Source organism: Trichosurus vulpecula, chromosome 5 (assembly GCF_011100635.1).
Source record: "Trichosurus vulpecula isolate mTriVul1 chromosome 5, mTriVul1.pri, whole genome shotgun sequence".
NCBI classification, from domain to species: Eukaryota; Metazoa; Chordata; class Mammalia; order Diprotodontia; family Phalangeridae; genus Trichosurus; species Trichosurus vulpecula.
In genome coordinates, this window is record NC_050577.1 from 300,896,610 (window position 1) to 300,917,895 (window position 21,286).

Sequence of the window (21,286 nt, forward strand, 5' to 3'; positions counted from 1 at the left end):
GACAGAAGAACTGGGTTCAAGTCCTGGCACTACTCCTTACCAGCAGAGTGGCCAGCCAGACCCTTCCTCTTGGGGGACTGGCCCAGAGGACCTCTAAAGTCCCTTCTGGTTACAAATCGTGTCACTTCACTTCTCTGGGACTAAGCTGACTCATAAGAAAAGGAAAGAAAAACGCAGGCTGGGCCCCCTCCTTCCAAAGCTTGGCAGCTGCTTCTGCCCAGCAGCAGGCACAGACTAGAGATGCTCCAGGCCCCTTGGAAGAGACTCTGCCCTGATTCCAGCAGCACTGAGGAAGAGCCTGTTAGAACATCAGGGAACTTAGAATATGCCTGGCCCAAGCCCAGGAAGGGGCCAGCTATGCCCAGGGTCACAAAGCTGGGTCTTTACATTAAAGGTGAACAGCCTGGCCCCAATCATGGCAGCCGGTGCCTACATAATGAAGGCCTGTTGCCACGGTCATCACATTCCCCAAGTGAGAAGGCGACAGCAGGCTGGAGATGCCCATCTAGACTTCCCTGGGATGTGGCAGAGCCAATTTTACAAATACCTGTGAATGGAGGCTCTTGACCATTTATCTGCTACAAACGTTCTACATCGGTGAGTGGCTCTAGCCTGGGTCCCCAGAAACATGGTTTTGGGAGAAGGAACCCCACAGCTTTCCTGTGCTATTGGGAGTCAGCCTCAATGCGTGGGGCAGGAGCCACAGAGGTTCCCAGGACTGGGCCCTGGGCTAGGCCTGCACCCACACCATCTGGCTCCTCCAGAGATCATGCTTGTTTCCACGAGGCTCCAGGTGTCCTGGACCCAAGGGCTGCCCTGAGTATGTCAATGGGAACTTTGTGACTGTGATGTCGTGGTGCTGGACACTTCTGATCTTTGGGCCTCATCCTCCATATCAGTAAAAAGGGTTGGACGAGAAGACCTGAGATCCCCCTCTCCCCCAAGATGCTGCATGTGACCCCCAGTTTTTAAGAGCTGGAAGGAACTCGGAAAAAAAAGGCAGAAAGCCTGGACGTGTGCTTTCGTTGGTGTATGGCATTTCCTTTGAGGAAACTCCCTATTACCAGGTCTGACTCTGGCCCCGAACAGTACCCTAGAGGCCTGCTCATTAGAGGCCTGCTCATTAGAGGCCTGCACCCTAGGCTGTCAGGCTCATTCTGGAAGCTGCTGATTTACAGAATCACTCGGAGGAGGGAGGGACAAGAGTTCTATAGGGATGTAAAAGCATAAGATGTTCATTAAATGAAGTTTTTAAAAAGGAAAATGACCATAGAGGTGATCTAATCCAGGCGCTCATTTTACATATGAGGAAAGGGAAGGGACTGGAGCCTGGCCAGTGAGTGGCAGAGTCAGGGGCTTGGAGACCTCTGACTTGTGGCAGCGTCGCTAACATTCCCAGCCTTCCAGGCTCTGGGGAGAGGCCAAGGAGCTGAGAGCTGACAGAGGCCCAGGCAGCCCCCCAGCAGCACATGGTCAGGGACGGGACAAGCTGGGCCTCCATGGCCAAGCTCCCTTGACAGAGCCAAGGCCCAGGCAGCTCCAGCAGTGGCATGTGGTCAAGGACCGGACAAGCTGGGCCCCATGGCCGAACTCCCTTGATGGAGCCAAGGCCCAGGCTTCAGGCAAAATGAGCTCTTACCTTTTTCCACGAGCTGCTTCCATCGCTTGGCCCACTCCGTGAGCTGCTGTGCATAGGCCTTCTCTATGCGTGCCCGCTCGTGGATACAGTTCATGAGGTCATTGCAGAGCCGGTGGCCGTCATCGATTCTCTTGACTGTTCGCTTGTAGTTTCCAACCTAGAGAACAAGGCAAGACTTGTGCATCACTGGAGTGTAGTAGGGGGAGAGCCAAGTGGGTGGGGAGCCCGGGGGCCCTGAAAAGGCAGGACGGCAGTGCTATGGACAGTGTGAGCGAGCATTGGGGGGCCAGAGGAGGGTACTGAGCACGAGACTAACATGGCCAGGCCTGTGCTTCTGGAAGATTATTTCTATAACCAGGTGGAAAACAGATTGGAGGAAGGAGCCCATTGAAGCCAGAAAAGCAGGTAGGAGCCTGCTCTAAAAATTCAGTGGTCAAGGATAGAACAAGGTGGGGGACTATGGCAGGGGAAAGAAGGGGACAGATTCCAGGAGGCCATGGAAGCAGAACTGACAAGTTCTGGCAAGTGACTGGATGTGAAGGGCGAAGGAGAATCTGAAAGAGAGTGTGGTTCTGGGGGTGAGGGTGGGTGGCCCTGGGACATAGCGGGGCAGCTTTGGGAGATGTACAGAAACAAGCCTCACATGCTGGTCGAGTCAGGGGTCAACGAACAGCCCAGCTTGGCCAAAGCACAGCATAAAGGGGAGGGAAGGGAAACGAGCCTGGAAGTGGAGGCTGTGGCCAGTCTGGGGAGGGCCCAAAGGGCCAGGAAGACACATGCATCTCTTCTCATTGGGACTAGGGACTCACAGAGCTGGAGAGGCCCAGGGTTCATCAGACCTGGGCATGTGGGAAGGCTGTTCTGGCAGATATGGAAGAGATGAGCCAGAAAGAAGAGAGAGTGGAGGCCGGAGACCTAGTTAGGAGGCTCTGAGAGTGGTCTAGGGAAGAGGTGACAAAGACCTGAACCAGAATGATGTGAGCATGTGTGGCAGGCACAGGACAGGTGGGTGGGACTTGGCGATAAACAACATCCTCCTTGGGGAGTGCAGGGTCAGAGCAAACCAACCCTTAGCTTCTCCCAGCGACCACAGTCTCTCACACCCTGTCCTGACCCAGCCCAGCTGACCCAACTCTGGAGCATGGTGGCCTTCCTCAACTACCTCTTCTGATCTGAATCAGGTTCCATGCAGGAGGCTCCATCCATTCACATAAATGCTCAAACAGGAATGTGGGAACCAGAGTTTCCAGGAAGCACAAGGTTTAAGAGGAAGCACTAAAAGGAGGAGGTATCCGGGGCCACAATTCCCTCCTCTCCTCTGGGTCCACCCCGACAGTGCCTAGTTATTCACATATTGCTGCTCCCTGTAGAACACCCGCTCCAGGAGGCAGGGATGGGGTTTCTTGGTCTCTGTGTCCCCAGCACTTAGCACAGTGCCTGGCACATGGGAAGGTCCATGCCTGAGCAAACCAGAGAGCGGTAGGACGAGGGTTCTGGGGACTCACAGCAGGCAGCCTCTAGTGACCACAAGGAACCTCCTTTCAAATCTGGCTGAGGCCACAAAGGCCCTGCCACATCCAGCAGGACCTGGTCAGGCTGGAGGACCTCAGGTGACCCACTCCATTCACTGCTCCCCACTGAATTTGCTGAATTCAGCCCAACAGGTCATTGGTTATCTGGCCTTTGTTCAACCATCTCCTGAGAGGGAGAATCAAATACCCAAGCAATGACAACTCGACCACCACGAATTCTGCATGCGGACTGGTGCTGCAGGATCCCAAGAGAACCACTGCCAAGACACAGCTGGCACCTCGCATTTACAGGTGGAAAAGCTGCCTTCACACCCTACCTCCATCTCTCCCCTTCCCTTCCCCTCCCTGGGACTCTGGGGGAGGTTCCCTTCCATCTCTCAAGCTGATCCTATGTAATGATGAAGGTTCAGTCTTCATCTGTGAAGGTGAAGCTCTCCTAAGGACTGAGTCCTTAGAGTAGGACTGGGCACAATAACTAACGTTTGTCTGATGTGGGACATGAGGCGGGGGAATCACAAGAGGTTTCTTGAAGGAAGCATGTGAGCCAATTTTTCCAGGATAGCACAGGTAGAGGTGGGCTGCCCAGAGCCAAACTTAGGAACATGTATTCAGTATGCTGCCTATTACCTTTAAAAACCACCCTCCCCATGGCTAATCGAGCTTTTACTCAAAGTAAGTACACAGCGATTTGTCTATTCATCTGGGAGAACAAGACTGAAGCCCAGGACGGGAGGGCTCTTTGTACAGTGGGGGCCACCCTTTGCCCACTATTATCTGATGGAGCAGGAAGCCAAATAAAGGCCACTCAAGGCACATTCCCTAGCAAGGAGATGGCACAAATAACCATATCTGAAGACAATGTGATGGTTTGCCTAGAAAATCCCAGAGCAGCAGATAACAAAGTGAGCCCAGAGCTTCCGTTCAGTACAAGGCCACATGACAAGTCAAGCCACAAAAACCATCAGGATTTCTCTGCACGGCAGCGACAAGATGCAGGAGCAAATACCAGGAAGGGAAATGCCACTGGAGACAGCTTCAAAATGCATCCAACCTAAAAAAGGAAGAGGGAACTCGTCCCCACATCTCTGACAACTTTATAATATGCCTTTTTACTCACAGTTCACTATCTCAGTTTATTAGTTTTACAGTTTAAAAAAAACACCTCCCTTAATTTTCCAAATATCACCTTGTTTTAATTTTGATCATAAAGCGGCCGGGCTGATCTGAGAAACACCACAGGCTTTCCTCCAGAATTTATTTGGAATCCATTTCATTCACAACATACCAAGTCTTCGGCAGGCCCACAGGGATGGCTTCCCTTTCAAAGAAAACACTGACTTGGATGACCACGGGCAAAGCTGCCCTCTCAAGCCAGAGCTGGGAAGAAGGCTGCCTGGATGCAGTCACTTGTGCCAGTCCCGACTGAGAAGGAGCCGACATCATCTCTTTAAGAGACAAAGTTCTCGTAGAATGGAATTCCGTCGAGGGTTTCTCCTCATCTATTGATATGAACATGTGGCTGAGGACGTTTCTGTTTTTAATATGATTGTGTAGACGGCTTTCTTGATGTTGACTCATCCTCACGTTCCTGGCACAGAGCCAGCTTCCTCATACTGAACCACTTGGGGGATGAGCTGCCAAGATTTCCTGAAGAATTCTGAACATTCATTAATGACACTGTTCTTGAATCCTCTTCCTTGGCTTTCTCCTTCTCTGGTTTAGTTATTAAAAAAAATGAGGCCAATTTCCTTTCTTCTTTCCTCCCTCCCCTCCCCTCTCCTTTCCTTCCTTCTGCCCTTTGTCTCTTCAATATTGTCTTTTACAAAATTGTTGTTTTTCTGACTTGAACGATGAATATGGTGAATGCAGAGAAGCCAAGACAGCCTTACTGGAACCGATGCAGAGCCAGGACGTTGTATGCGACGAGCACAACGATGGACGAGGACAGAACAACAATATGACGATGAAAACTGAATGATGTGGAATTACAAGCCCTGAGCTCGGTCCCAAGGAAGAGCTAGGAAGGAGCAGGCACTTCCAGAGGTGGGGCACCATGGGTGTGGAACACTGCAGAGAATGTCAGAATTTCTCAACATTTTAGTTAATTCTGTTGGAATGGTTTTTCTTGTTATAAGGTCCAAGTTCTCTGGGAGGGGGAGGAAAGAAGAGATCTACTTGGATGCCTAGGTGATGTAAAAACCAATGGTATTCATTTTGCTATTGAATTTTATTTTAAAAAACAAACAATCTAACTGAATCCTGCACCCCTCTGTGCTCCTGCCTGTCGTCACACCCCAGCAAAGCTCTCTGGCGGCAGGTTTTGCCTTGACCTTGTTCAAGAACAGGGTGGCCTCACTGGTCACTGCATCCTGAAGAGTGATGGAAGCTCGGGCTCCACCAGCAGGCCTTGGCAGCCTGAGGCTTCCTTAGGCCTCGACACAGGTGTCCTTCTCTCAGAGGCTGATCAGAGGATGTGTGACAGGCTGGGCCAGAGATCAGGGCAGCGGAATTTTAACTAGAAGAGAATCAAGGGAGCCACGGAACCAGAGGAACCCCGGGAGGACAACGTCTCCCTCCCTGTTCCGGGCAAGTCCTCATCTTATCCACCCCAGAGAGATAACGGTCTAAGGCCTTTCTTCCAACCCTCCAGAGATGCTGCTGTCTCAGGAAACTGCTCCAGCTCCTCACAATCTCCCCAGTCATGAAATCCCTCGGAAGGGCCAAGTGAAACCTCAGCGTGCAATCTGAGCCTGCCTCTCATTGTCCCGTTCTCAGAGGCTGCTCCCCATCAGCCTCCCGTGTCTCATTACAGGCTCTAAGAGCATTATTAATTAGCTGCCCTCCTGGCCTCTAAACTCATCCTTCCAGTCTACTCTGAGCCCTAGACGCTGGGTGGGGGCTTTAAACCATCCCTCTCCTGGTTCTGCCAATTACGCTCCCTCCCAGAGCTGCCAAGCTGAACACAGGCCCTACAAGTCAATTTACAAAATCACCTCATTCTTATCCATTCCAAGAGTGTGCCATAAATGTTGGTACTAGGGGACACAAGAGGCTTCAGGCAGTAGTTATGAACCTGGAGCTCATGAATTTGTTACACACACACACACACACACACTGCACTTCAATATAACTGGTTTCCTTTGTAATTTCATGTATCATTTTATGCATTTAAATATCCTAATGAGGACTGGTGGTCAGCAGAGAGGTTAGGAAGACAGGATAAAGAGACATGAGGACTGCTGTCTTAGGGACGGTCATTACATCCATGGGAGCTGAGGAGTCACCTAGTGAAGTAGTCCAGAGGAAGAAGAGGGCCCAGTGTGGTTAGAAGGCATAATCTGGAGGAGGATCCAGCAAAGGAGACGAGAGGAAGACTGGTCTGATAGGTAGGAGAACCAGGAGAGGGGTATCCCACTAGGAGGAGAGGCAATCAGTGTCAAAGGCTGCAGAGAGGTCAAGATTGAGGATTGGATTTGGTAACTAAGAGGTCACTGGGCACTGTGGAGGGCAGTTCTGGGGCATGATGAGGTTAGAAGCCAGACTGCAAAAGGTTAAGAAGTGAGAGGCAGGACTGTGGAGGCACCACTGCCCTTTCAAGGATTTAGCTATAATGGGCAGAGGAAATAGGGGATGTTGGTGGGGACTCAAGTGAGGGGGTTTTGAGGATGGGGGAGACAGGTGTGTTTGTAGCCAGCAGACAGCGAGAGATGAAAAATGAAGGAGGGGGCAGTCTGCCCAAGGGGACTGCTCGTGCAGGGGGAGGGGCCGGGCTCGGTATAGAGTAAGGTGGCCTCTTCATGAGAAACTCTGGGGAAAGAAGAAAGAGGAGCAGAAAGTGCTCGAGGGGTGGGAGAGGAGGAAGAGGGAAGATGAGGGAGCTTACGGCCAATAGCCTCCATTTTTTCAGTAAGACAGGAGGCTCTCAAGGTTCTCAGCTGGGGCATGGGGCAAGGGGGACTGGACCATGGAAGGTTTAGAAAAGCCCCTGTGGAAAGAGCGTGAATTAATGAGGGAAGTCCAGGAGGGCTGCCAGACAGCAGTGAGGGCCCAGATGTGGCTGTGGAACAAATCTGTAGCAGACCGTCAGAACAGCCGTGCAACTTCTCTACCTTTGTTTACCAGCACCCGTGCAGGCACCAGGGTGGGAGCGATCCAGGGCTTGTCAGGGCACGAGTGATGTTAAGATAAGGGGGAACTTATAAGGGATTCAAAAGAGGACAGTGTAGCACTGAATGAGCTCACCCAGGCAAGAGGTCAAGATGGACCAAAGAGGGCAGATTTCCCACTCTCATGTCTAAGATCTGACATTTATTCCTGCCGGATTTCACCCTACTCCATTCAGTCCAATATTTCTGGCCTGTGAAGGCCCCATCCCTCCCAGCTGTCATCTGCCAATTGAATAAGCTACCTTGAGAGCTGGGCCACCACTTCAGGAAACCCCATTAGTAACTCACTACTCTTTGAGTTACGTTTTTTAACTAGGCCCAAATCCACCTAATGGTCCTCTTGTCTAGCTGACATCTCCGTCTTTTTTAGAATAGCAAGAAAGATTTTGTTAGATGTTTCATTAAAAACTTATCCACAGTGACCCCTCTGATTTTCCAGTCCAGTAAAAACAAAAAATGGGAAAGGAGAAAGAGTACAAGGCTTGGAGACACAGGAGCTGGAGTCCAATCCTGGCTTTAATGACATGACCCTGACCAAGTTGTTTGTCTCAATTTGCTATCTAAGATGATTTCTCCAAAGCCCTACCCAGGCTCTGAGAACCTTGAGAGCCTACCCAGGCTCTGAGAACCTTGAGAGCCTCCTGTCTGGGAACCTGCTACTACCTAGCACAGTGACTGACACCATAAACACAAATGTGGTTCAATGTGAAGACTATACTTGGAGTCAGAGGGCCTGGGTTCAAGTCTAACATAATGAGCTTGAGGTTACAAACCCTATTACCTCCAGGCTCTTGGGCAGCCACGTCGATATGTTGTTGTTCAGTTGTGTCCGACTCTCTGTGATCCCATTTGGGGTTTTCTTGGCAAAGATACTGGAGCAGTTTGCCATCTCCTTCTCCAGTTCATCTTACAGATGAGGAAACTGAGGCACACAGGGTGAAGTGACTTCCCCAGAGTCACAAGGATAATAAGTGTCTGGGCCGGATTTTGAACTCAGGAAGTTGAGTCTTCTTGGTTCCAGGTCTGGCGCTCTATCTGCTGCACGCCTAGGAGCCTTGTAACAGCACCTACACTGAGCACTAATGGGGACCTTGAGGGCATCAGGAGGAACTCATTGGCCTCTTCCTACCTTCCCCCTTCAACAACAACTATAATGATGGAACAATAATGATAGCGGCTGACCTGTACATAGCGCCTACTACGTGTGGCACCGGACTAAGCACTTTACAATCCCTATCTGATTAGATCCCCACAGTGACTCTGGGAAGTAGATGCTATTATTATCCCCTTTTTACAGGTGAGGAAACTTAGGCAAAGGTCAGTGACTTGCCCAGAGTCACATGGCTAGACAGCGTCTGAAGTTGGATTTGAACTCAGGTCTCTCAGACTCCAGGCCCAACTGTACCCAGATGCCAGCAGTTTAAGGGACTAAGAAGAAAGATCAGGTAATTAATCGTTTGTTTTGACAATCCGGCGAGCAGCTTCTGTGGGGGTAAAAGATCCACCCACAGCCAGCACCCAGAAAGCTGCCAAAAGCGCAGGTTCTTCTGATCTGCTTAATTAAGGAAAGCAAGGTGAAGGGGTTGACAAGCTTACTTTTAATTCGAATATCATTCAGTTAGTTCAGGGGAAAAAACCAGCACCTTGAACTTCAAAACAAAATGCAAACAAATTACAAACATTAACAGACTTTGTCTGATTCAAATCCCAACAGATAGTTACCAGAGTTCAACAAAGTTTCAGCATCTGGGTTTACAAGCTGGAGGGCTCCTTAGCTACAGCTGCCCGGAGTCTCCTCATCAACACCATCTCCAGAGCCCCGCACAAATGGCTCCGTCCTCCCTTCTTATAGGGCTTCAGACATCATCAAACATCATCTGAATCACCAGAGCTCAGGCTCTGGTGATTGGTTCTTGAGTTGGCCCCTCCCCTTAGGACCCTGGGAGGTTCACATCCACATGGATTACATTAACACCTAATGGGGTTTGGGCCTGGGGCTTAGCACCTAGTAAAGCTCACTGAGATAAATTGAGTCACTCAAAGAAAACAAAGGCCATCCTGGTTACACTATTAAATTAACCGTCTTTTGAGTTCCCCTCTGGTCAGGTAGGAGAATCATTGGGGGCAGTGATCAAAGAGGAACCCAGCGGTTTTAGGAACACAACTGCCCAGGGTGTGCCCACATTTTAAGTGATGACTGTTCTCAACCTGCTCTCTCAGCTCCGACCTGCTGCTCAATCCTGACTGCTGGATTTTGTCTGCTCTTTCAGAACGTTCAGCTAAGAACTACCAAGTGGCTTGTGTTAGAGCAGGGGTGGGCAACCTGGGACCTCGAGGCCACATGTGGCCCTCTAGGTCCTCAAGTACAGCCCTCTGACCAAACCTAAATTTCACAGTTGGATTCTGTCCAAGGGCCACACTCAAGGACCTAGAGGGCCACATGTGGCCTCAAGGCTACAGGTTCTCCATAGTTGTGTTAGAGAAACTGACAGCAGAACAAGGTGATTGCCCACTGGTGGAGCCCACTGGGACAGCAGAAAGGTTTAGAATGAATTCGATCCCCATAAGTAAAATGTTTGTGGAAGGCTTGCGCCTAAAACACAAAGTATAGGCTCTCCTCCCCGCTACGGTCATTATTCGCCAGCAGAAGGAGCTTTAGGGCAGCTAGTCTTGGGGACTCACTAAGTCAGTCTTCCTCTACAAATATTTATTCACTTTCTTGTCACTATTTCTGGCTACCCAGCTCCACAAAGCGTTGCTGCATACAGGATGTCATGAGAATGTTAAGAGAATTTTTCATTTTCCTTCTATTACATTTTATTATGCCGTTCCTCAGGGCTGTTTGGCCAATGGAAGCCTGTTCATACTAACCTCACCTAGCTAGAACCTGACTCAGAGAAGACTTTGGCATTCCTGATAAGCCAAAGGGGAGTTTGCACTTTCCAAAGTGATTCGGCAACTACTTGCGAAAGCATTCCTCAGCTTGGAAACCCTGGGGCAGCTTTGTGACATGTAAACCTCCTCTCAAACGGCCCAGTGTGAATTCTTTAAAAAGTAGCAGTAGAGGGTCAGTTTTACAGATGAAATCGGTAACTCTGTTTAACCAAAAGAACATCCAAGGAAGTGCGAGATGATCAATCTGTCTAAGAGGCCACAAAGACTATCACATGGTAACAATGATTTCTGTCTCTCTGGCAGCCCCTGTCCCAAAGCCCACTGGTATTGGACTCTCCCTAGTGGTGGAGGTGAAAGCTCTGCCCAGCACAAGGGCTAGGCAGGGCGGAGACGGAGAGAGGGCAGAGGGAAGATCTCCAGCCTTGGCCAGGCTCCCTTGGGGCGCTCCTCAAGTTTCAGGCCTTTTTCTAGGGTCGAATCACTTCCAGCTTTGACCAACAAGATGGAAATGGCCAATACCACTTCTGGCTGCTGAAGAGAGACAGACTTTGGGAAGCCATGAGAGGAGAGAGCAGTCACCAACATGTGCACACACCCAGCGTGCTGTTCTAGAGACTTGGGGAGATTCCCCTCCGGTGAGACCCTGGTCTCTCTCTCTTAGTTGAGCTATCTTGGTCCCCATGGAAGAGCACCATCATTCTTTATGGATCATCACATGTACACCTTCTATGATTTTCTGTTCTGCAGCAATTTGGATAAATAGATGTTCTTTACTTTTCACTACAAGTATTCACTGTGAACCTGGCATTGGGTGAGAAAGGGGCTAAGCCTTGGATATGGAGTGTGGCCCCGCCACAAATAACAAAGCAATCAGAAGTTAGATGGAATCCAACCATATCCTCTAACTGAACAATCGTTAAGGGAACAGATAGATATACTTTTAGCCTGATACCACCTCTCTCTGAAGAACACGTAATCACAGCTTCTGGCTCCAACCTCTTGGCAGGAATGAAAGTCTCCCTTGGAGAATGGGGGTAGGGTAGGAGAAGAGGTCGGAGATGTCTATTCTGCCTTGCTTTGAGGCACACCAAATGAGCCCCCTCAACACATGTGGGACCTACTCACCACTCTCCCCATGTTCTGATGTAACTTCTTCCCTATAATAAACTTGGTCTGAACCCCAATTAGGGTTCAGATTTATTTTTCTGAATTCTTAACCTGCACTTAAGCATAATAAAACCTAGGTTTTTAACTTCTAGAATTTCTACACAGCAACCCATTTATTGGGTAGCACAGTCTCACACCTTAGCTCTGCAGGCTGGACATATATTATTAAATTAGACTTTGGTAGGGGTGGGGTGTGTGTGCTTGTGGGTGGCGGGAGATACAGATTTCACAGACATCAGGAACTTCTAAGTGGGTAAAACAGGGTCAGAGCATGAAGTCCAAATTGGCAGTAACTTTACCTGGAGGAGAGAACTAACATGAAAAGAACCTGGAAAAAAGGTGGGTTGTGGCCAGACAGGAGAGCATGAAATTCCTATTATGGAGTTCTTTTGCTCTGTAGACCAGAGGTGTCAAACCTGCAGATGCAACTGCAAAATGTCTAAGAAGATAAATACAAATACAATACAACGTAGATAATGTTAATTTGTGGTTTTCTAAGTCTGTATAATGTGGCTTTGACACCACTGCTGTAGACAATGGGAGACACTGAAAGGCTTTCTATGTTTCTGAAATGGTTAATCTGGCAGTTTTGTGATGGGTGGACTGGAGAGGGAAAAGCCCAAGGCAAAAGCAGAATAGGGAAGTACTGGGGTGGCCTTTTGCCCTTGTTCCCCAAAGACAATGCTGCTGCTGCCACTACCATGTGACCTCTCATCCCTTCCTTCTCTCCTCTCAGCCTCTAACTTGAACCCTCTTCTCACAAAGGTCAGGAGACTCTAACATGGTCTCCCCTTCACTACATTCAGGCCAGGCCTCACAACTTGGCCCTTACACCCATCCCCCATCTGTCTCACCACCCAAGCTGAAAGTTACTTGAAGGTAAGTCACCATGGGGGTATTTCTTTGAACTGCACACAGTCCCCAGCCCATGATTAGTGCTCAAGAAAGCCTTGTCTGGTTGAGCATGAGGGCAAGAGTTGTGTTATATTTCAACTCTGCATCAGCCTCCCTGCTAGGCCGGAGTAGGCACTTACTAAGAGCTCATTAAACGAATGAACGCACCATCAAAGCCCAAATCACACTGATCACACTATATACATTCTGCAGGAGTCCAAAGAAGAACCCGAGTCAGCTTCAAGAAGTCTGTAGTTCATTTCTCCCACTTTGAGGGATCCTCTGAAAAACCGGTTTAGGCTCAACTCTGAGACAATGTGATGCACTGCAAACCCCGGAGTTCTCTGGGACACCCACAACTCTGAGTAAGATACTTTTCAGTGGTCCCGAACTTGAGAAATAAGATTGGCTTATGTACTGTTTTCCAGGCTTCTCACTGAAGCTGACCTTGACCAACATCCAACCTCCTAGGACCAACATCCTAAGGACCTTAAAAGGGTGGATTTTTCCCAGTGATGGCAGAAACCCAAGAACTGAGCTGCTCACTGTGTTTGTTATAGATTAAGTTTCAAAGGCAAGCTCCATGTGCTAAGGTGTGAAACCGAATTCAACTTCCTAAGCCCCTGTGGGTTCACAAAATAATGAAGCTGAGCTGAGGCAGCATGGTGGGGATGGAAGAGAGGAACAGAAGGAAGGAGGCTTCTCTTCTCTTTCAAGAGCCTGAAACATAAGTCTCTGATTCTGTAAGAGGAGGGAGTGGGGTTGGCATTCAGGGCTCATTGTCTACACCCTCCACCCCCCCTCCCACCTACCCCTATGGCAGTCTAGTGGTGAAACTCAGCATGTCCTTTCTCAGGATCATGTTTTTAAACGCCTAAAATCCACAGAATGACAAAAGGAAATCCCTTTGAATGAAATACAGTAATCAACATTTTAAGAAAACAAGTGGTGGACCCCACTTCACCACCCTAGGTGTTATTCAGTTGTTTCGGACTCTTCCATGACCCCATTTGGGGTTTTCTTAGCAAAGATACTGGAGTGATTTGCCATTGCCTTCTCCAGCTCATTTGACAAATGAGGAAACTGAGGCAAACAGGATAAAGTGACTTGCCCAGGGTCACACAGCTAGTAAGTGTCTCAAGCCATATTTGAACTCAGGAAGATGAGTCTTCCTGACTCCAGGCCCAGCGCTCTATCCATCGTGCCACCCAGCTGCCCCATCCCCCCCTTATTTTTTTTGCCAATTTTATAACAGACCAACGAAAAACAGAATTCTACCATAGTCATCTGTGAGCAGCACTTCCACGTGCTACAACACTATATTTGACCAAGGTCATTAGCAGGAATCTTTTATCAGCCCCTGATGCATACAAAACGTGTTTTCCACATTGAGAATATCTGTGAGTCAGGCAGTGAGTGAGCACTGGAAAGGTCAAGGTGACCTCGGGATTGCTTCCGGGGTCCTTGAAGAATTACGTAATAGATTAATAGCACCTGTCGGGGAGGCAAGTGAGCTTCTAACCTGCTCAATACCAACCGGTAAGTTCTGCCAGACACTAAAGTCAAGTTCTGGGTCTGCTTTGCTGATGCCAAGAGGTTCAAAACTGGAGGGAAGGGGCGGCTAAGTGGAACTGTGAATAGAGCACTGGCCCTGGAGTCAAGAGGACCTGAGTTCAAATCCAGCCTCAGATGCCTGACACTTACTAGCTGTGTGACCTTAGACAAGTCAATTAACCCCAATTGCCTTGCCTTCCCCCATCCAAAAAAAGAAAGAAAGAAAGAAAAACAAAATAACCGGAGGGAAGGAGGGAGGAAGGAGGAAACAAATATTTGTTAAGCACCTCTGGCCTGCCAAGAACTTGGTAAGCCCTTGACAAATATTATCTCATTTGGGCCTCAACACAATCCTGGGAGGCAGTGCTATTTTTATCCTCATTTCACAAATAAATAAACTGAGGCAAACAGTGCAGTGACTTGGCCAGGGCTCCACAGGTAGGAAATGTCTAAGGCAAGATTTGAACTCAGGTCTTCCTGACCCTGAGCCCACTAGGCCCCCTCAAGGCCTGGGAGGGGACTCCTGGGGATGATCCATCAAGGTCACATGTAGGAGGGGTTCCCACTGGGATCAGTGGCTATTCTGAACCCTCAAAGAAGGGCAGGGCTCTGACTGCTTGACTTGTGTTTGTCCTTCATTCTCCAAGAGGCCCATGACTTCAGGGATTGCCCAGAGAAGGCAAGAGTCTTCCCAAGATCATGGAGCAAGCTCCCGGCAGATTAGAATCCTACCATTCCTTGGCCCTCCCACTACAGGCTGCTCCACCAGTGGGGATGTGTGGAAGAGGCCCCAGACACCTCCTAGGGTGACCACGAAGGTTATGACCCCCCAGAAGAAGCAGCCATGATCCCTGTGTGACCTAATGCTCAGGTCCACAGAAAACCCAAGTCCTTCCTGCACTCAGTTCTTAACCTGTGGAGTCTCTGAAGCTCGCTGAGCCCAGGGATTTTGATGCCTCCCAGATGCTGCTCCCTCTTGACTCAATCTGGCAGGAGTTACTTAAATGGGAACTGTGGGATCCCCGAGGATTATCACTTAACACCCCGCAATGTCAGTTCCTCCTTCTGTCCGCCCACCCAGGACTTCCACCGGCCCTCCACTGTTGCTTCCTAAGCTTTACCTACTGAACACTTTGGGACAGGAGATAACCTCCATCTCCAACCCACGAAGGCTGCTCTGGAGGTCATTTCCAAGGGAACAAATCGGGACGGGGAGCAGTTTCCTGTACCTCATCCCCACAGCCTCAGCATGTCTGCGAAGCACTTGGTCCCCCAAACTGTGTGAGGCAAATATGGCCTCACTGTACAGATACAGAACCAAACCAACGCTGGAGCCAGGATCTGGCGCTCTTCCTGTTAATAACAGAAATCATAACCGCTGGCATTTACGTGGCACTTTAAGTACTTGGCAAAGCTGATCTCATTTTACCTTTGCAACAACCCCGAGATACAGGCACCATTAGTGTCTCTATTCTACAGATGAGGAAACTGAGGCAGAGTGAGGTTAAGAGACTTGCCCAGGGTCACATTGCTGGTAAGTGCTTGAGGATGGATTTGAACTTGGGTCTTTCCAACTCCTGGTCTGGCACTCTATCCACTGTAGCGCCCTGCTGCCTCAGGCACTGATAGCCTAAACCACACCCCACTACATTCTTTCACATTTAATATCTTAAGGAATTGCCAGCATGGAGGTTTTTGCAGAGCACATATTGTGCAATGCTGTTGGGAGTCACTTACACCGAGCGATTCCTCCCTCACACACACGGCTACGGGAGCACAACACACATCTCCACACGAGCTCTATGTGCCACCTGATTCGATTATGAATTAATTCTGCTATGACTGAAATAGTGATAGCAGTTCTTGGACGCTGGCACACTGGGGATGTTGGCAGACAAGCCTGGTCCCTCACGGCTCCCTTTGTGCAAGATCTTGGCAGGTTTTTGAAAATTACTCATTAAAATTGTGGAATCCTTGGAAGAAACAGTTTCCCTCAAGGTAAGACTGCACCTACAGGATTCATGTGACTTGGGCCTCTTGAGACAAAACCCATCAACACTGGCAGAGCCAGAATGAGCGGGGCACCGACGTCATAGGGCATCTGAGTTTCTCCAGCCCTCGGCACAGGGCTCTGCACACTGCCTTAGCATTAGTAAGAAAGTTTGCCTCCACTGTCTCCTGTGTGTTTCCCAACATCTGTCCCTGGAAGCTCAGAGGTCCAGGTATCAGCCCCATCTCACAAATGGGGAAGCAGGCCCAGGGAGGCCCAGGGCATGCTGCTAGCATCAGAGCCGAGATTCTGGCCATTCTGGACATCTTTGGGCTCCCCGTCCAGTACTCTTACCAAACATGGTCACTGCCTGGAACCCAGGACTATTTTATAGAATTACAGGATTCTAAAGGTCACCTGGTCTAACTCCCACCATGAACCAAACGAAGCAAGTGAGAGGCCATGCAGCCCAGGGCAGACAACAACAGAGGCCGGAGGAATCCTAGCTTTGACATTTGCTAGCTGTATGGCCAGAGGTAAGCTACTCAAGCCTCAATCTGCTCATCTGCAAACATCTGTCTATTCCCTAAATCCCAGAGTTCCAAGGGCGGTGCTTTGCCTCCTCCAGGGCCATGGTGTAAGAATATTCAACAGGTGGATGGTGGATCCCTGCTACCCACAGAGTGCAGAGGCCCTGGGATGGGGAGGGGCTCTCCTGGGGAGGAGGGCATGGATGAGAGGGAGGCCTGACATCAGCCATAGTTACTGATGTTCTGAAGCATTCCAGGGGAATGTGCCCTGCAAGCCCCTCCTTGGGAGGCCCCCAGCATCCTAGATCGGGCCCTGTCGTCCCCCATCCCCCCACACTCACACTATCGAGGGGGAGGATCTTTCTCAGCAACAGCGATGGAAGCAAGGACACCTTCAGAGCTGTAAAACAATCCTGCCCAACTGGTTTTCTCTCCTCCAGGACTTGAGTACCTCGGGCACCTTCTATTCAAAACCAGCACAGTAATAACCACAGGAAAGAAGTCTGGCAGGGAGCAGCAAGCTAGGATTTTAGTCCCTGTTCAATCACAAATTCACTCGAAGACTGTGGGCCAGTCACTTCAAGCCATTTCTCAGGCCTCAGTTCCCACACGGATAAAAGGGAAGTGATTTAGCTGATTTCTAAGGCCCCTCCAGCTCCATCTCAATGGCTCTCTGATGTGCAGCATGACAGAAAGAAGGCCTCTCTCCAGGTCAGGTCCTCCAGAGATACTCTGCATCGGGGGCAGAGGCCTGGCTGCCCCAAAGGGAGCGCCACTTGGTGAAGTCACTGGATAGGAGATTCCCAGAGACCTTAGGAAGCAGCTGATCCCAAATGCTCATTCTACAGAAAATCCAGGCCCAAAGTGATTCTGCCTCAAATTGCCCAGTCTACACGTTAAGTGACAAAGCTGGAATTCAAACCAGGATCTCTTTCTTCCAAGTCAGCCCTGTGCACATCTGTCTACGGAAAAGGGAAGGAGCTGGCTGCTTGTTTGCTTGGTTTTTATACACATAGAACAAAGTGCTTTCATTGAACTCCTGGTTATAACTGTTAAAGAACCAGAATGAAACAGGACATTATAATTCTTTTTATTGGGACTAACCTGCAGATATGGGGGTTTAGAAAAAGACAAAACAAAATGTTCACAAGGGACAAATTCCCAACAAGACATTTTTCAAAGGTTTACTGACCCACCCCCTCTCTTCCATGGCAATGTGTCTTAATAAAAAGTGAGAGGCTGACCTCCAACCAAATTCAAAGCCCCATTCGGCTCCTTTCTTATCCCAGACACAGGGCTACAATTTCTTCCAAATGCCCGGGATGCAGGAGATGCTACGGGGCTGGAGGATGCCAAGGAAAGAGCACCTGGCCCCTGCAGGCACAAGGCCTGGGTTCCAGTCCCGCTCTGGGTGCTTAGGAAGGCCTTGGGCCAATCAGCAAGTTCCCTGAGTCTCAGTTTCCTCATCTATAAAAGGAGGAGATTGGTCTAGATGGTCCCCTCCAAGGTCACCTTCAGCTGCAGCTTTATGACCCCCTGGGGCTTGTCCTCAAGGAGCCGGAGAGCAGACAGGTAACCCCAACACTGGCAAGTAGAAGGATATCTTCCACGCCAAGCGCATCAGACAGGAATCTAACCAAGACCAAAGAAGAAGCCGGTTTGTCGGCCAGGAAGGCTCCACGAGGTGGGCAGGGGGCAGGCATTATCGTTGGGCCTAAAGGTCAAGGGGAATCCAAGGGGCAGGCGGAGGGATAGAGTAACTCCTGGACTGCCTGCAAAACCACACAGATCAAACAAGGCCTGTTTTCAATGATTTATTTGAATTAAAACAACGGAAACAACTTTCTCACTACCGGATCGCTGCCTCTCATCTCGTTCCATTCACAAGCGCACCATGGCTTGGAGTACCCTGAAGTCAACGATGAGGGCTGGTTATTCATGCCCACCCATCCCCACCAGCCCTAGCCCCTGCCCCCAGAGGATTCCTTTTCCTCATAAAGATTCCATTTTGTCTAAAAGCCCGGGGGACTGGGCCAACAATATTTATGTAAGCAGTTCTTTTTAGTCATCTCAACATTTATTGTAACTACCCCTTTGTTGCTAGATAGATTTGGGTAACCCAAAAACTGGTCAGGAAGGCATGTTTGGAGTAGAGTCGATGATAAACCATTGAAACGACCTTGCAAGTAGTTTTCAAAACTGGATCAGACCTGTAAAAACCCTCTCTGGACCACCGAGTCTGGCTGGACCTTCACTTGTGACATCCACAGCCAGCCTCACCCCTCCTTGGACTCTTCACTTGACCCGCCAAGAAGATTACCAGCTGATGCAGGCCCCTCCCGTGATTTGCCTACCATCTGCCTTCCACTCTGACTTTTCCTCAGACTCCTCTCTCCAAAGGTCCCCAACTCAATAGTCATTTCTTAACTATCCTCCTCCAGTCCTCTCTGCATTTGGACACCTCCCTACAGCCAAATCCACCAACAGTCCTTAAGCCTTGGCTACTTTCTACTTCCTGTACTCTCTCCCCTTGAGCTCTGTGATGATTTTTCAGAATATTTTTATTGCTATCTTTTGTTTTTATTCATCCAAGTTTCCCCTATATCCTCCCCCATCCCACTTCCAAAAAATCACATCATATAACAAAGAATATGTTATAAAGAAAAAAAGAAGAGTTTTTTAAAAATTAGCAAAAATGAGTGACACATGGAAAAATCTGAAACTAGATGGAAGGTTCCTGGCAACGGCCCTGCCACCTCTGAAGGGGATCTCCTACATTTTAAACACATTCTTGGAGAATGGAGAAGCAGTGGGCCGCTCTGAGCAGGGCCAAGTGATTGGAGAGTCCTAACCACCTCAGCTGCACCAGCGGCACGTCCTCTCGTACTACATGATAAGGAATCTAGTTTGGAGCTTGGTCTTGGCCAGTTAACAAGTTTCAGTAAATATATGGGGTCGATCCTAGCACAGGCCTAGTATGGGCCAGTTAGGGCCCCAATAATCTCTCTCACACAACTGCTGACTAACTCCACAACCACAGCCAGTCATTCTGTCTCACAAAAAGAAGGTGGGATGGGTGTGATCAGTTAAGATTGTACGTATGGATGGGAGCAAAGGCCTCACCCACTCTAGCAGCAGTCCCTTCCACACTGGGATGGACAGTCTGCTCTTTCTCACATTAAACCCACATCTGCCTTTAGGCCCGGATGAAGAGGCTCCAAGTCTTCACTCTAACAGATGCAGGACTAAAGCTGCATTCCATGGAGAATGGATTTTTTTTTTTTAGCATTCAGAATATGTGTTTAAGGTCACTATGGTCAAAAAAGTCAGTCATCTGGTTTACAACCTCCAGATGACTTTCCGGATGTTGGGAGGCTGGTCCTCGGGCACCACCCCCAGACTTGAATCCCTGTCAAAGCCAGCACTGTTCTGATGCCATCTTCCACCAGTGAGTCATCTCCATGCCACAGGGGAGGCCAGGAAGGGAGCAGTAATCCAAAGATATCTCCCTCGGTACCTCTAGGCCTGGGCATCAGGCAGCTGCCTACCCTACCTGACCTGATTCTAACTGATGAACTTCTAGTGAGCACTTTGCCTTTTCCAGGTAAAGACTGAGAATCACATATAGAACCCCAACTTGGATGTAGTTGTTAAGGCCAAGCCAGGACTCGAAAACCAGTCTGATCATAAGAAACATGCAGAAAGCAAAGGAGAAGCACCTCAACTCCTAGGATGCTGGGATCACATGTGTGCCAAGCCCAGAAATCAAGGACTTTTCATTGCAATGATCCTAGAAAATGCTGTCCTCTACCAGGTAAACCAGTTAAGTTAACAAGTTTAAAAAAAACCCTGCAGCCCCTCCCCCATTCCCAGCCTCTTGTCCCCAAAACCTTCCTTCTGCACATCCCAGGAGAGAGATGATGATCAAAAGCAGTCAGAAATCCACAGGATGCACCGTCCGCCACAGAATTTATAGACTTCTTGGATGCTGAGTGAGTAGAGCAGGGTTCTCGGCCCAAGGCGTAGCATGAAAACCTGCAGCAGTTGTCTGGCTCCATGGCTGGGCCCTCAGGGACATGGGGCTGCCCTTCAGAACAAAGAGCGTCTGCGGAAAAGCCATCCAGGAGCCTGCGGGAAGTGCCAAACCTCCCCCCAGCTCATCTGTCCCAACGTGGCTGCGGAAGAGCTCTCCCTGCTCCAAGTCCCTTTTCTTGTACTTTTATAAGCTAGGTTACTAGAGAATTATTTCTGTTTTATCTCCTTTCCTAGGATTTAGTAGCACTTTCAAGGTCTTCTTCTCCAACCCATAACAGAACAAGAATCTCTCCAACAACCTTGCTGGCCTGTGGTCATCAAGGCTCTGCCTCCAAGGATGTGCCTTGGGAAAGTTGCACTGACTTGGCCCGGCATGGGGTGGTGGACCCAAGCACAGCCTCCACCTCTGTGCCATACCAGCTGCGGTAGATGAGTCACTTTCCTCCAAACAAGTTAAAGGATCCTGTGTGTGTGTGTGTGTGTGTGTCAGGGGGAGCTTACTTTCCTCCTTCTTGTTACTCTGCCATCTTGATCCACCCTCAAACAAGCAATTTTCAAAGGAAGCAACCCAAGCTATCAAGAGCCACATGAAAACAAGCTCCAAATCACTGATACTTAGACAAATGCAAATTAAAGCCACTCTCAGATTCCACACCTGTTCCACATCCGACTGGCAAAGGTGACCCCAATGGAACACAGGCACATTCCCACTCTTCTGATGGAGCTGACCCACGGCCCCAAGCCATTAAATGGTATACACTCTTTGCCTCAGTGATACCACTGTCTGGCCTATATCCCAAAGAGATCTAGGAAAGAAGAAACAGATGTTCCGATAGGTACACAAAGCACTGGAAACTCGGGGGGGGGGGGGTGGCACCATCAAC

The 21,286-nt window shown here is 49.3% G+C and overlaps 1 protein-coding gene across 6 annotated transcripts in view; it reads right to left on the minus strand.

The window, feature by feature from the left end:
• PACSIN2 (protein kinase C and casein kinase substrate in neurons 2) overlaps positions 1-21,286 on the minus strand; it is a 145,263-nt gene that overhangs the window by 20,542 nt on the left and 103,435 nt on the right. For all 6 annotated transcript variants that reach the window (XM_036760044.1, XM_036760045.1, XM_036760049.1 and 3 more), the window contains one exon: positions 1,640-1,796. In XM_036760044.1, the coding sequence (XP_036615939.1) occupies positions 1,640-1,796 (157 nt within the window). The remainder of the gene's footprint in view (positions 1-1,639; positions 1,797-21,286) is intronic.